Source organism: Cibotium barometz, chromosome 24 (assembly GCF_041138505.1).
Source record: "Cibotium barometz isolate CiBa-2024 chromosome 24, ASM4113850v1, whole genome shotgun sequence".
Lineage (NCBI taxonomy): Eukaryota > Viridiplantae > Streptophyta > Polypodiopsida > Cyatheales > Cibotiaceae > Cibotium > Cibotium barometz.
The window spans coordinates 55286132-55301874 of NC_141069.1; the positions used below are offsets into that span (position 1 = coordinate 55286132).

Below are 15743 nucleotides of genomic sequence, written 5' to 3' on the forward strand. Positions count from 1 at the left end.
ATTGAGGCATTGGCCTAATGAGAATTTGCTGGTTTTTTATTATCCATGCCTACATTAAGCTATTTGCTAATTACTCACTAATTACATCTTAAATATTTACTAATTACTCACTAATTATGTCTTAAATATTTGCTAAGTACTCAATAATTACCTCTTAATTATTTGCTAATAAATTTGTTATAATGATGTTGATTCTAGCATTTGATCCACCATAACTCATCACATTGCTCTAATTTCAACATAACTCATCATAACTCATCACATTGCTCTAATTTCACCATAACTCACCATAACTCATCACATTGCTCTAATTTCAACATGGTATCAAATCCATGCCTAGAATCTATCAGGTTTATGAGCCCATTATCTAATTAATTAAGATTAGTAGATAATTAGAAATTAATCAAAATTTTAGTTAGTTTTCAACTAGCCTCTGTACCCCCAACCAGTGGAGGAGCTCCCTCTCTTTGCACATTCATAATTAGCCCGAACCCTTCTAGCCATAGGTAGTCAACATCCTTGAGCTCTAGCCAAGCTAATCAAAAGCGCAAACCACAAAGAAACGTAGGAGAAATCGTGATTTTTACTGACGCCATTTTTCTGAGGAGGTTTTGACATCCAATCAAATTGGTCTAATTCCTCATAGCTCCAAGGGTTTTCAAGCATGCTCTACAAGCTGGTGAAGACAGAATTCAATTTGATCAAGTCTATAGTGAGATCCAAGCTCTTCATCAAATCTGCAAGTGACTTTGGAAAAACAGAGATTAATCTTTCAATATTTGGTCAAATCTTGTGTTTCTTGGCTTAATCCTCTACTAGACTCATTGCTATTGATGGCTTTGAAAGCATTTGAGCTCATTTGAAGTCTAAGGCACCAAATCTGGACTCCCCGCATACTCTATTTTTTGCACACAAAAAAGAGGATTAATTTACTAATCAGTGATTAATCAATGCTAATCACTATATTTTGGTGTGATTGAAGGTTCAAATTAACCATTAGGTATCTGATACAGATCCCTATAACTTCAGATTGCAATTCGGAGTTGGTTTGATACTCCAACCATTCCGTACAAATTGGTTATCCTTGATTTAATGTAATTTCTGGGAACATTATACTGATAAAATTGTGATAATCATCATTTTGCATTTAACCCTTGGTTAATGCCTATAAATCCCACTCAAATTCAAGATTATTCATAGCCAGAGTTGCATTTGGGAATGTGCATGAGAATGAATGCTATACGCATTATGTATTGGGCACATTGCATCAGTGTAAATATGGGATCAGACACTGCCCTTGTCCAGAATAAGGCAAGAGGTAAGACCTCCCGCATAAATTTGGGTTTGCATTGCATAATGACACAAGATAAACATCAAAAACCCAAAGGAACTGTCAGCAAAACATTTAAACATGTTGCTCACATGGAGCAAAAAGACTTGACGGACAAGCTCATGGCCCCAGCCATGAAAGGAGAAGAAGATCTCCTTCCAAGAGGAAGATCCACACCAAGAAGATCTAAAGGAAGCATTGAAGGAAGACATGGACACGAGAAGAGAAGCTGCCCTAAGAAGACTGAAGGAAAAGGTAGACATGGACACGAGAAGAGAAGCTGCCCCAAGAAGACTGAAAGAAGAGACGGACACGTGAAGAGAAGCTACCACGAGAAGAAGATTGAAGACAAGAGAAGATGTGAGGCTCCAAAGAGTGATGAGCCATGTGAAAATCTCTGAGAGAGAGAGAGAGAGAGAGAGAGAGAGAGAGAGAGAGAGAGAGAGAGAGAGAGAGAGACCCCACAACCCAATGTAACCTGCCCCAACAAAGTAAAACCACCTCTGAGCCACCGATTATGTAGGCCATGTGGTATATAGATGTATGTGTGAGCACTTTAGTCAAGGTCGCGGGCACTTATAGTAGCCTTGGACACATAGAGAGAGAGAGTGTCAAGGACTATGAGATTAGGGACTCGAGGCACTAGTCGTAGGGCTATCAAGTAAGAGAGAAACTTGGTATAGGGTCCAGGTGTGCTAAGATAACTTGAGGGGAGGTGTGCTAGACACTAGTCGATCGTCGCAGACTATCAAGTAAGGAGAGAAACTTGGTATAGGGTCCAGGTGTGCTAAGATAACTTGAGGGGAGGTGTGCTAGACACTAGTCGATCGCAGACTATCAAGTAAGGAGGGAAACTTGGTATAGGGTCTAGGTGTTCTAGGAGTATTCACTTGAGGGGAGGTGTTGAAATATACAAGTGAATACGGTGTGTGCGGGAACAAGCCCTTGGTTAGAGGCTGTAAAAGAGGATGTGTAAATGTGAAAGAACCTATGAAAAGGTTAGAAGAATCTACTAGGAGAGAATAAAGGGTAGCATGAGAAGATTTAGGATGTGTGGAGATATTCTGGGAGAGGTGGAGTGAATCCAGGAGAAATCAGTGGGATTAGATGCTTTGATGTAAACTCTATAAATTGAGGCATTGGCCTAATGAGAATTTGCTGGTTTTTTATTATCCATGCCTACATTAAGCTATTTGCTAATTACTCACTAATTACATCTTAAATATTTATTAATTACTCACTAATTATGTCTTAAATATTTACTAATTACTCAATAATTACGTCTTAATTATTTGCTAATCACTGTTATAATGATGTTGATTCTAGTATTTGATCCACCATAACTCATCACATTGCTCTAATTTCAACATGGTATCAAAGCCATGCCTAGAATCTATCAGGTTTATGAGCCCATTATCCAATTAATTAGGATTAGTAGATAATTAGAAATTAATCAAAATTTTAGTTAGTTTTCAACTCTACCCCCAACCAGTGGAGGAGCTCCCTTTCTTTGCACACTCATAATTAGCCCAAACCCTTCTAGCCATAGGTAGTCAACATCCTTGAGCTCTAGCCAATAGAGCTCTAGCCAAGCTAATCAAAAGCCAAACCACCAAGAAACGCAGGAGAAATCGCGATTTTTACTGACGCCATTTTTCTGAGGAGGTTTTGACATTCTTGCTTCATCCAATCAAATTGGTCTAATTCCTCATAGCTCCGAGGGTTTTCAAGCATGCTCTACAAGCTGGTGAAGACATAATTCAATTTGATCAAGTCTACAGTGAGATCCAAGCTCTTCATTAAATCTGCAGGTGACTTTGGAAAAACAGAGATTAAGCTTTCAATATTTGGTCAAATCTTGTATTTCTTGGCTTAATCCTATACTAGACTCATTGCTATTGATGGCTTTGAAAGCATTTGAGCTCATTTGAAGTCTAAGGCACCAAATCTAGACTCCCTGCATACTCTGTTTTTTGCACACAAAAAAGAGGATTAATTTGCTAATCAGTGATTAATCAATGCTAATCACTATATTTACCATTCTGTACAAATTGGTTACCCTTGATTTAATGTAATTTCTGGAAAAATTATACTGATAAAATTGTGATAATCATCATTTTGCATTTAACCCTTGGTTAATGCCTATAAATCCCACTCAAATTCAAGATTATTCATAGCCAGAGTTGCATTTGGGAATGTGCATGAGAATGAATGCTATACACATTATGTATTGGGCACATTGCATCAGTGTAAATATGGGATCAGACACTGCCCTTGTCCAGAATAAGGCAAGAGGTAAGACCTCCTGCATAAATTTGGGTTTGCATTCCATAATGACACAAGCTAAACATCAAAAACCCAAAGGAACTGTCAGCAAAACATTTAAACATGTTGCTCACATGGAGCAAAAAGACTTGACGGACAAGCTCATGGCCCCATCCATGAAAGGAGAAGAAGATCTCCTTCCAAGAGGAAGATCCACACCAAGAAGATCTAAAGGAAGCATTGAAGGAAGACATGGACACGAGAAGAGAAGATGCCCTAAGAAGACTGAAGGAAAAGGTAGACATGGACACGAGAAGAGAAGCTGCCCCAAGAAGACTGAAAGAAGAGACGGACGCGTGAAGAGAAGCTACCATGAGAAGAAGATTGAAGACAAGAGAAGATGTGAGGCTCCAAAGAGTGATGAGCCATGTGAAAATCTCTGAGAGAGAGAGAGAGAGAGAGAGAGAGAGACAGAGAGAGAGAGAGAGAGAGAGAGAGAGAGAGAGAGAGAGAGAGAGAGACCCCACAACCCAATGTAACCTGCCCCAACAAAGTAAACCCACCTCTGAGCCACCGATTATGTAGGCCATGTGGTAGATAGATGTATGTGTGAGCACTTTAGTCAAGGTCGCGGGCACTTATAGTAGCCTTGGACACATAGAGAGAGAGAGTGTCAAGGACTATGAGATTAGGGACTCGAGGCACTAGTCGTAGGGCTATCAAGTAAGAGAGAAACCTGGTATAGGGTCCAGGTGTGCTAAGATAACTTGAGGGGAGGTGTGCTAGACACTAGTCGATCGCAGACTATCAAGTAAGGAGGGAAACTTGGTATAGGGTCCAGGTGTGCTAAGATAACTTGAGGGGAGGTGTGCTAGACACTAGTCAATCGCAAACTATCAAGTAAGGAGGGAAACTTGGTATAGGGTCTAGGTGTTCTAGGAGTATTCACTTGAGGGGAGGTGTTGAAATATACAAGTGAATACGGTGTGTGCGGGAACAAGCCCTTGGTTAGAGGCTGTAAAAGAGGATGTGTAAATGTGAAAGAACCTGTGAAAAGGTTAGAAGAATCTACTGGGAGAGAATAAAGGGTAGCATGAGAAGATTTAGGATGTGTGGAGATATTCTGGGAGAGGTGGAGTGAATCAAGGAGAAATCAATGGGATTAGATGTTTTGATGTAAACTCTATAAATTGAGGCATTGGCCTAATGAGAATTTGCTGGTTTTTTATTATCCATGCCTACATTAAGCTATTTGCTAATTACTCACTAATTACATCTTAAATATTTACTAATTACTTACTAATTATGTCTTAAATATTTACTAATTACTCACTAATTACGTCTTAAATATTTGCTAATCACTTTGTTATAATGATGTTGATTCTAGTATTTGATCCACCATAACTCATCACATTGCTCTAATTTCAACATGGTATCAAAGCCATGCCTAGAATCTATCAGGTTTATGAGCCCATTATCTAATTAATTAGAATTAGTAGATAATTAAAAATTAATCAAAATTTTAGTTAGTTTTCAACTAGCCTCTGTACCCCCAACCAGTGGAGGAGCTCCCTCTCTTTGGACACTCATAATTAGCCCAAACCCTTCTAGCCATAGGTAGTCAACATCCTTGAGCTCTAGCCAAGCTAATCAAAAGCAAAACCACCAATTCCTCATAGCTCCGAGGGTTTTCAAGCATGCTCTACAAGCTGGTGAAGACAGAATTCAATTTGATCAAGTCTACAGTGAGATCCAAGCTCTTCATTAAATCTGCAGGTGACTTTGGAAAAACAAAGATTAAGCTTTCAATATTTGGTCAAATCTTGTATTTTCTTGGCTTAATCCTCTACTAGACTCATTGCTATTGATGGCTTTGAAAGCATTTGAGCTCATTTGAAGTCTAAGGCACCAAATCTAGACTCCCTGCATACTCTGTTTTTTGCACACAAAAAAGAGGATTAATTTGCTAATCAGTGATTAATCAATACTAATCACTATATTTTGGTGTGATTGAGGGTTCAAATTAACCATTAGGTATCTGATACAGATCCCTATAACTTCAGATTGCAATTCGGAGTTGGTTTGATGCTCCAACCATTCCGTACAAATTGGTTACCCTTGATTTAAAATTATGTAATTTTTGGGAAAATTATACTGATAAAATTGTGATAATCATCATTTTGTATTTAACCCTTGGTTAATGCCTATAAATCCCACTCAAATTCAAGATTATTCATAGCCAGAGTTGCATTTGGGAATGTGCATGAGAATGAATGCTATACACATTATGTATTGGGCACATTGCATCAGTATAAATATGGGATCAGACACTGCCCTTGTCCAGAATAAGGCAAGAGGTAAGACCTCCCGCATAAATTTGGGTTTGCATTGCATAATGACACAAGATAAACATCAAAAACCCAAAGGAACTGTCAGCAAAACATTTAAACATGTTGCTCACATGGAGCAAAAAGACTTGACGGACAAGCTCATGGCCCCAGCCATGAAAGGAGAAGAAGATCTCCTTCCAAGAGGAAGATCCACACCAAGAAGATCTAAAGGAAGCATTGAAGGAAGACATGGACACGAGAAGAGAAGCTGCCCTAAGAAGACTGAAGGAAAAGGTAGACATGGACACGAGAAGAGAAGCTGCCCCAAGAAGACTGAAAGAAGAGACGGACACGTGAAGAGAAGCTACCACGAGAAGAAGATTGAAAACAAGAGAAGATGTGAGGCTCCAAAGAGTGATGAGCCATGTGAAAATCTCAGAGAGAGAGAGAGAGAGAGAGAGAGAGAGAGAGAGAGAGAGAGCCCACAACCCAATGTAACCTGCCCCAACAAAGTAAACCCACCTCTGAGCCACCGATTATGTAGGCCATGTGGTAGATAGATGTATGTGTGAGCACTTTAGTCAAGGTCGCGGGCACTTATAGTAGCCTTGGACACATAGAGAGAGAGAGTGTCAAGGACTATGAGATTAGGGACTCGAGGCACTAGTCGTAGGGCTATCAAGTAAGAGAGAAACTTGGTATAGGGTCCAGGTGTGCTAAGATAACTTGAGGGGAGGTGTGCTAGACACTAGTCGATCGCAGACTATCAAGTAAGGAGGGAAACTTGGTATAGGGTCCAGGTGTTCTAGGAATATTCACTTGAGGGGAGGTGTTGAAATATACAAGTGAATACGGTGTGTGCGAGAACAAGCCCTTGGTTAGAGGCTGTAAAAGAGGATGTGTAAATGTGAAAGAACCTGTGAAAAGGTTAGAAGAATCTACTGGGAGAGAATAAAGGGTAGCATGAGAAGATTTAGGATGTGTGGAGATATTCTGGGAGAGGTGGAGTGAATCAAGGAGAAATCAATGGGATTAGATGTTTTGATGTAAACTCTATAAATTGAGGCATTGGCCTAATGAGAATTTGCTGGTTTTTTATTATCCATGCCTACATTAAGCTATTTGCTAATTACTCACTAATTACATCTTAAATATTTACTAATTACTTACTAATTATGTCTTAAACATTTACTAATTACTCACTAATTACGTCTTAAATATTTGCTAATCACTTTGTTATAATGATGTTGATTCTAGTATTTGATCCACCATAACTCATCACATTGCTCTAATTTCAACATGGTATCAAAGCCATGCCTAGAATCTATCAGGTTTATGAGCCCATTATCTAATTAATTAGAATTAGTAGATAATTAAAAATTAATCAAAATTTTAGTTAGTTTTCAACTAGCCTCTGTACCCCCAACCAGTGGAGGAGCTCCCTCTCTTTGCACACTCATAATTAGCCCAAACCCTTCTAGCCATAGGTAGTCAACATCCTTGAGCTCTAGCCAAGCTAATCAAAAGCAAAACCACCAATTCCTCATAGCTCCGAGGGTTTTCAAGCATGCTCTACAAGCTGGTGAAGACAGAATTCAATTTGATCAAGTCTACAGTGAGATCCAAGCTCTTCATTAAATCTGCAGGTGACTTTGGAAAAACAAAGATTAAGCTTTCAATATTTGGTCAAATCTTGTATTTTCTTGGCTTAATCCTCTACTAGACTCATTGCTATTGATGGCTTTGAAAGCATTTGAGCTCATTTGAAGTCTAAGGCACCAAATCTAGACTCCCTGCATACTCTGTTTTTTGCACACAAAAAAGAGGATTAATTTGCTAATCAGTGATTAATCAATACTAATCACTGTATTTTGGTGTGATTGAGGGTTCAAATTAACCATTAGGTATCTGATACAGATCCCTATAACTTCAGATTGCAATTCGGAGTTGGTTTGATGCTCCAACCATTCCGTACAAATTGGTTACCCTTGATTTAAAATTATGTAATTTTTGGGAAAATTATACTGATAAAATTGTGATAATCATCATTTTGTATTTAACCCTTGGTTAATGCCTATAAATCCCACTCAAATTCAAGATTATTCATAGCCAGAGTTGCATTTGGGAATGTGCATGAGAATGAATGCTATACACATTATGTATTGGGCACATTGCATCAGTATAAATATGGGATCAGACACTGCCCTTGTCCAGAATAAGGCAAGAGGTAAGACCTCCCGCATAAATTTGGGTTTGCATTGCATAATGACACAAGATAAACATCAAAAACCCAAAGGAACTGTCAGCAAAACATTTAAACATGTTGCTCACATGGAGCAAAAAGACTTGACGGACAAGCTCATGGCCCCAGCCATGAAAGGAGAAGAAGATCTCCTTCCAAGAGGAAGATCCACACCAAGAAGATCTAAAGGAAGCATTGAAGGAAGACATGGACACGAGAAGAGAAGCTGCCCTAAGAAGACTGAAGGAAAAGGTAGACATGGACACGAGAAGAGAAGCTGCCCCAAGAAGACTGAAAGAAGAGACGGATGCGTGAAGAGAAGCTACCACGAGAAGAAGATTGAAGACAAGAGAAGATGTGAGGCTCCAAAGAGTGATGAGCCATGTGAAAATCTCAGAGAGAGAGAGAGAGAGAGAGAGAGAGAGAGAGAGAGAGAGAGACCCCACAACCCAATGTAACCTGCCCCAACAAAGTAAACCCACCTCTGAGCCACCGATTATGTAGGCCATGTGGTAGATAGATGTATGTGTGAGCACTTTAGTCAAGGTCGCGGGCACTTATAGTAGCCTTGGACACATAGAGAGAGAGAGTGTCAAGGACTATGAGATTAGGGACTCGAGGCACTAGTCGTAGGGCTATCAAGTAAGAGAGAAACTTGGTATAGGGTCCAGGTGTGCTAAGATAACTTGAGGGGAGGTGTGCTAGACACTAGTCGTCTCGCAGACTATCAAGTAAGGAGGGAAACTTGGTATAGGGTCCAGGTGTTCTAGGAGTATTCACTTGAGGGGAGGTGTTGAAATATACAAGTGAATACGATGTGTGCGAGAACAAGCCCTTGGTTAGAGGCTGTAAAAGAGGATGTGTAAATGTGAAAGAACCTGTGAAAAGGTTAGAAGAATCTACTGGGAGAGAATAAAGGGTAGCATGAGAAGATTTAGGATGTGTGGAGATATTCTGGGAGAGGTGGAGTGAATCAAGGAGAAATCAGTGGGATTAGATGCTTTGATGTAATCTCTATAAATTGAGGCATTGGCCTAATGAGAATTTGCTGGTTTTTTATTATCCATGCCTACATTAAGCTATTTGCTAATTACTTGCTAATTACATCTTAATTATTTACTAATTACTTGCTTATTACATCTTAATTATTTATTAATTACTTGCTAGTTACGTCTTAATTATTTGCTAATCACTTTAATGATGTTGATTCTAGTATTTGATCCACCATAGCTCATCACATTGCTCTAATTTCAACAGCCCTTCCCTCTAAAGATAATCTTTTGGATCCATGAAAGATGGGTATTTTTTCCATTATGACTTGGATGGTGTAGAATTAGTCAAATGAAGGTAAGAATTAGGCCCATTCTATAGACTTCCTCTTCACATTACCAATGCAAGATATTTTAAACTCACAAAGATAATCTTTTGGATCCTCCCCATTATTTCCATGAAGGATGGGTATTTTTTCCATTATGACGGATTGTGTAGAATAATAAAAAATAAAAGGAAAAAAGAAGCAACAAGGTCCCCAAAATTAATTATATCCTTCTATATATATATATGGGAAGGACATAACACACCTCTTCCTTGTAAGTTTGTTTGGCATATACTAGGCATACTATTTGTTATATCCATGAGTCACACCCACAAGGAAGAATCCTCACTTCTCTCAAGCAAAGGGTTGGTATGCATATTTGGCATAAGAGGTAATTCATAGAGGATAATAACACATATTTTCCTTCCTTCTTGGTGGTTAAGATTCACAACAAAATCAATACATGCACATCCTATGTTACTTCATATTCAAGTATAGGAAGGAGGTGATTGCACAAATTTTCTTAATCTCTCAGCACCAAAAAGAAAGACAATGTGTTGTTAATGGATTTTTTTAAATCACTATAAAATTCATAGACAAAGGCAAGGAAGGGTTGGAAGGGTGGATTGGGTTGAATGAGAAGATTTGGGAAAAACATTGAGACATGAAATGGGTTTTTACCTCCCTTGTGGATAAGATTGACCTCCCTTCAATCATCAATACTCTTGAGCCAAATAATACACATGTTAAAGACTTCCATTAGCTTATCTTCCACAAATCAGCCCCACATATCTCATATTTGAATGAAGCATAATACCAAGCAAGGCAATTTGTACTCCTTCTACACAATCTATCTCAGAGGTAAATATCTACTATATAGGAACTCAAAACATGGTTCCCAATAGCTCATTACAAACTTCTTAAAGAGTGATATAACTTTTCTTTTTGAAGGACTCAAAAATTCCTTCATTTGCTAAAGTTATAACAGAAATAGTGAAGCTAGGTGCCCAAAAACAACAATTTTGAGAAGCCCTTCCACATGAATCATGCATGTCCACTTCTACCTCTAAATCTTGATCTTACCCCAAAACAATACAAGATAAAGAAATTAGTTAGCACTTTCAATTGCATCTTTCAATTTGAAAATACTTCCTTTGGTGGTGCTCAATTACATAGCTCAAAAAGTGACATTTTGAGACATCTTCAACCCTCTCCACACACAACAATTTGACTTAGAGCTCAATAAACTCTGCATATACACTCAAAAATTGGCCTCAATAGGCTGTAACTTTACTTTTTTCAGCACCTTAAAATTCTTCATAATTAGAGAGATATGATCAAAACCGTTAAGCTAGGTACCAAAATAAACAAGTGAAGTAACCACTTTTTCCTTCCAAATGTGAAGAAGATTACTCACATCATACCCCCTTGTTGAGAATAATATTGGTTGTTGTGTGATTTAGAATTTTTAGTTCTTCAAATCCCTCATGCCAATTTGGTATAACTCCACTTCAATCAGTAGCAATGAAGAACCCAAAATCAATGACTTTGAGGTAAAGCTCCTCTCCTTCTTCCTTGAATTTGATGAGTCCTAACAGCGGAACCAAAATAAGTACACTCTCACCAATCTAAATGCTAGGGCTCCTCATTTGTGACCTTGTTGTTGGGTGAACAATTATTGAAGTACAATGAGATTTGAGGAACAAGACTCAATTAGACACATGCTCTAGAAGAGGTAATGAGGAGACACAACAAGAGAGAACACAAATATAAACATGAGTACAATGAGATTTGAGGAACAAGACTTAATTGGACACATGTTAGAAGAGATAATGAGGAGAGATAATGAGGAGACACAATAAGACAGAAAACAAACGCAAACATGACTCACTTCACATATATATGTAAACGAGCTTACTAAATTAGAATATCACCATCACGACCCAAGGAGCCTAGAATTCCATCACTAACACACATCAAGTAAAAAAGTAATAACCTGCAAGAGTGAGAGTAGCTCTAACATCTAGGGAAACTCTATGCTTGATATGCTAATATGCCTCAATATATCTTACAAGTGAGAAAGAGGGCTCCTTTTATAAGTGATAGAAGAAGCATTCAACTTTGGATTGCCTATGCATGGATGTCACTATCACAAGTCCTTCTTGCCTACCTTTGGCATAATGCTTAATGAGGTGCAAATGTTATATTATAAGCCTAGATTATAAGCCTAGATTAACCTATGTGGATACTATAAGCCTAGATTAACCTATGTGCAAATGTTATATTATAAGCCTAGATTAACCTATGTGGATACTACATATAACATTACAACCTATCTACAAACAAAACAAAAACAAGAAATTAAGCTAAACCACATTCTTTGCAAAACAAAAAAGAGAGCAAAATTACCACAAATCTCCATCAAACTAGCTCTTTTTAAAGAAATCCACTACTAGAGAGTTTGGACAATGGGCTATACATAAGTTTAGAGACAAAAAAATTGGCAAAAGCCAAGGGATTGGCACAACACTACCAAAAGAGGTTATGGTCCGTTTCGGTCACTCATAGAAACACATTCACAAGAGCTTATATGTCTCCATCACAAAAGAGCAAATTTGTAATGCAAACGAAATGCTTGCAAACACACATGATAAATCTCTCCATCTTTGAGAGAATGAACACCTATTCTAGGGTATGATTTACACTTTTCACTTTTAGCATGGCATCACGTTTAATCACTGAGAGGTCAACATAGGTTCACTCCAAGCAAGGATTTGGATTAGAACTATGACTCTATGACTATACTGTCTCAACCAAGATAGTATAGTCAACAGCCTTACCTGTTGCCAAGATTGACACAATTCTTTGGAAGAGCAGCACCCCTTGAATCTTTAGGGATGTAAACCCTTTGTTTACATCTGATATAGTTTTTCTCTTGTTGGTGGAACCCATTGTGTGTCACTACAAACAAACACGTTGGGCTTGGGATCTATCCATACATTGACCTATCTATCTATGGATAGATCCCAAGCCCCCCCGTGTTGTGTCTTGCACACAACATTTATCCCAAGTCCTCCCCCATTGTCTCGACTCTTTAGTGACATGCAACGACCCCCACATAGTCAATCAATGTAGTAGATCCAACGAGAAAAAGACAAGCACAATTTATATTGTATACATACATTGAAAAAGAAATTTATATTGTATACATATACTAAAAAAGAGGTATTGCAATAACAAATAATGAGATATATATATATATATATATATAAGTCCATAAGAGTGTAAGGGCATAAGACCTAAAACTGTACCCCAACAAAATTTCTCAATCTCAAAAAAAAGGTCTTTGATTGTAAGTCCCTAAGAGTATACCCCCAACAAAATTAACTTCGGGGCTTGGGACAATCCAAAGGCCATAGGTGCATATTGCAATTCGAATATTGGCATAAAAAATGCATGATTTCCTTCTTCTAATAAAGTATTTATGATGCTTTAGCATCCATAAATCCACCACAAGGAAGCTCCAACCTATCTCACAAGAAGGTGGTTAAAAAAAGGTAAGCCACAACAGACGACTCAAACAGCGAGCAAAGATAATGTGAAGGGACAAGACACCCCCCCACCCCCACCGCCCCCATTTATATAAATTTAATAAGTTTACATGCAAAATGTGCATAGCTGTTTTGTGCCAGAAATGAGATACACATTTAGAGCCCAACCAGAGAGAATAAAAAAATCATTCCTGGCCTAACAGAGAGAAAGATATACTGCACTGTCACCTTGTAAGCTGCCCCAAGGGGCATCCCCATTACTCTTCAGAAATGAACCTTGTGTAACCACTGCAAAGCATGAGTACAAATTGAAGCAGAGGAGTCAAAACAGACAGCTTACAAAATTCTTGGTGATTCTTTTGGACATTGAGGCCAGATTGATGGTGTCTTTTTAAGGGAGTGACAATGAGGGAATCTGGCGCAAATAGACCTGTTTAGGGGTAAGGGACGACCATGCTTCCCTGATAACCAAGGCACTGCCCCACCAGCCAAGATAACCATGCACCTCACAACTGCCAAAAAGGTTTAGGCTTGTGCTAAGCATGGTAAAATTTGGTGTGTAAGCAAACTTATAGGGCAAGCAGACCTCCACAACCAGCCTGCTTCTAAGAAATTTTGCTACACCTTCCCTGTCAGCTTGTCAAAGAAGGCCACCACATTTGGGTGTACCTTGACACGGGTAGGATCAAATCCAATGAGCTGTAGTCCATCTAAGTCTTTCACACGAGAGAGAGCCACGTACACCATGCCATACTCAAAAGCTTTAGAAAGGTCAGTCTCAACCTTGCTAATTGTCATACCCTGACACTTGTGAACACTTAATGCCCACGCGAGGATTAAAGGGACTTGAATCCTACTCACAATTTCCACACCCCTATCTTCTGCAGTCTCCTTCTGAGGCCCTATCGTTCTTCTCCCACAATCAAACCTTACAACTGGCCAGATTTTGATTGGACTAATCAAGTCAGCCGCATCTCTAAGGGCTTTACTCTCTTTATCTTTCTTCTCATCATGACTTAGTGGTTCAAAACCAACGACGACACCCTTCGCACCATTCACCAAACCCACAGAAGTATTGAGGTTTTTTATCAGCATTACCTGTGCTCCGACACATAGTTGTAGCTCCTTTTCGGCCCTCATATTATCAAGCATGTACCTATGAAGACGGTTTGGGGCTGAGTCTACAGATGTGAAGCTAATGGTGGTTGTTGCTAAAGCCTTCAACTCTTGCATGTTTTCATGCTTCACGTCCACCTTCAAGGGATATAGTCTTGTTGGAGTGATCCCGGAGCCATCATCCAGTAAAACCCTGTGGCACATTCTTAGATTTTCGAGTGTTTGCGGAGTTTGCACTCCTTTCCTTATCTCATTCAACATCTTAACAAAGACTCCATCAGATTGTCTAAACACATGCTCCAGTTCAACTTGCAAATCAAAGCATTTGCTCCAACAGTCTGCTTCGAAAGCAAAAAACTTCCGAGGATTTGGTGGGTTGACAGGTGGAAGCTGGAAAAAATCTCCTGTGACAATCAATTGTATGCCTCCAAAACATCTATGATTGTTCCTTAGCCTCTTTGCCACATAATCCAGCTTGTCAAAAAGCTCCCCATCTATCATACTTATCTCATCGATGATGAGAACCTTGGCTGTCTCCCATCGCTTTCTCGATTCTTTTTTACGAAGAACTCTACAAGCGAGGTTGTTGGGGCTATCTGTTCCCAAGCCTACTCCTGCAAATGAATGCAAAGTGGTGCCATTAAGGGCACAAGCTGCAAGACCTGTAGATGCAGTAACATATACATATTCTTTACCAAGCAACCTCCTAAGTATTCTGATGATGTACTTAAGTATAAAACTCTTGCCAGTGCCAGCAGAACCGGTTATGAAGACAGATTTACCATGTGCCACAGCTTCCAAGACTTGCATTTGCTGCTGGGAAAACTTCAGAGGGCTGTCATGACGGTAAGGTAACCCTTCTTCTTCACTAAGATCTTCCTTTTCTTCCTTTTCTTCTTTTTCTTCTTCTTCTTCTTCTTCTTCTTCTTCTTCTTCTACTTCCTCTTCTAAATGGCTCTCCCATGAACTGTAATGGGTTCCAGGGCCTTCTTCAACATATGAGGATGGTAAAGGAGAATGCTGACCTGACCCTAATTCTTTATCAGAAATAGGAGGAAGACCTACCTTTGATGCCTGGATGGTAGTGAGGTGCCATGAGCGGTTTTCTGGTTGAGATGGTGCTTCATCCAAGGCTCCATCTCTGCTTCTCCCGATTGCTGCAGGATCAAGTCTCGTGTCGGGTATGCCAGTGCCCTCCTGCCTTTCCTCCTGAAGGGGGTGGTGGATGCTGCTGCACTTTGCAAGGGCCCAATCAGAACTAGTACATACGCTGAAGCTCGGGTGGATTTGACGCTGCTGCCTCTTGGCAAGTGCGATTTGCTTCTGGCGAGCCGCACGAGCTCGTTGTTCGGAGGTGAGATCCATCGCGAGCGATAAATTCTAGCTTTAACGAAATAAGTAAATGTTATATGCCCTTGGCTTTTTTTTAAGGGACCCTATTAATTTTCTACGGATATTCATTTTTAAAAGGAGTTTTATAAGGTTCAATCTACGATAAAAATCTTTCAAAATATGCATGATTTTGCAACTTCACCAAGTGTCACTTTCTCTCCCTCTACCTCTCTCCATCTTTCCATCATCTTCTACTACGTGC

General features: G+C 39.2%; 1 protein-coding gene across 2 annotated transcripts; it reads right to left on the reverse strand.

Moving 5' to 3' along the window:
* Positions 1-13076: 13076 nt before the first annotated feature.
* LOC147625462 (ATP-dependent DNA helicase pfh1-like) lies at positions 13077-15529 on the reverse strand. 2 transcript variants are annotated; one of them, XM_086818800.1, is made up of 2 exons: positions 14932-15529; positions 13077-14763 (listed from the first exon to the last, which is right to left on the reverse strand). In XM_086818800.1, exons 1-2 carry the CDS (start codon positions 15512-15514, stop codon positions 13652-13654), a joined length of 1695 nt encoding a protein of 564 aa, XP_086674926.1. In that variant the 5' UTR covers positions 15515-15529; the 3' UTR covers positions 13077-13651. The 2 variants fall into 2 exon arrangements, with proteins under 2 accessions (XP_086674926.1, XP_086674925.1); XM_086818799.1 differs by having other exon boundaries at positions 13077-14811.
* Positions 15530-15743: the final 214 nt, after the last annotated feature.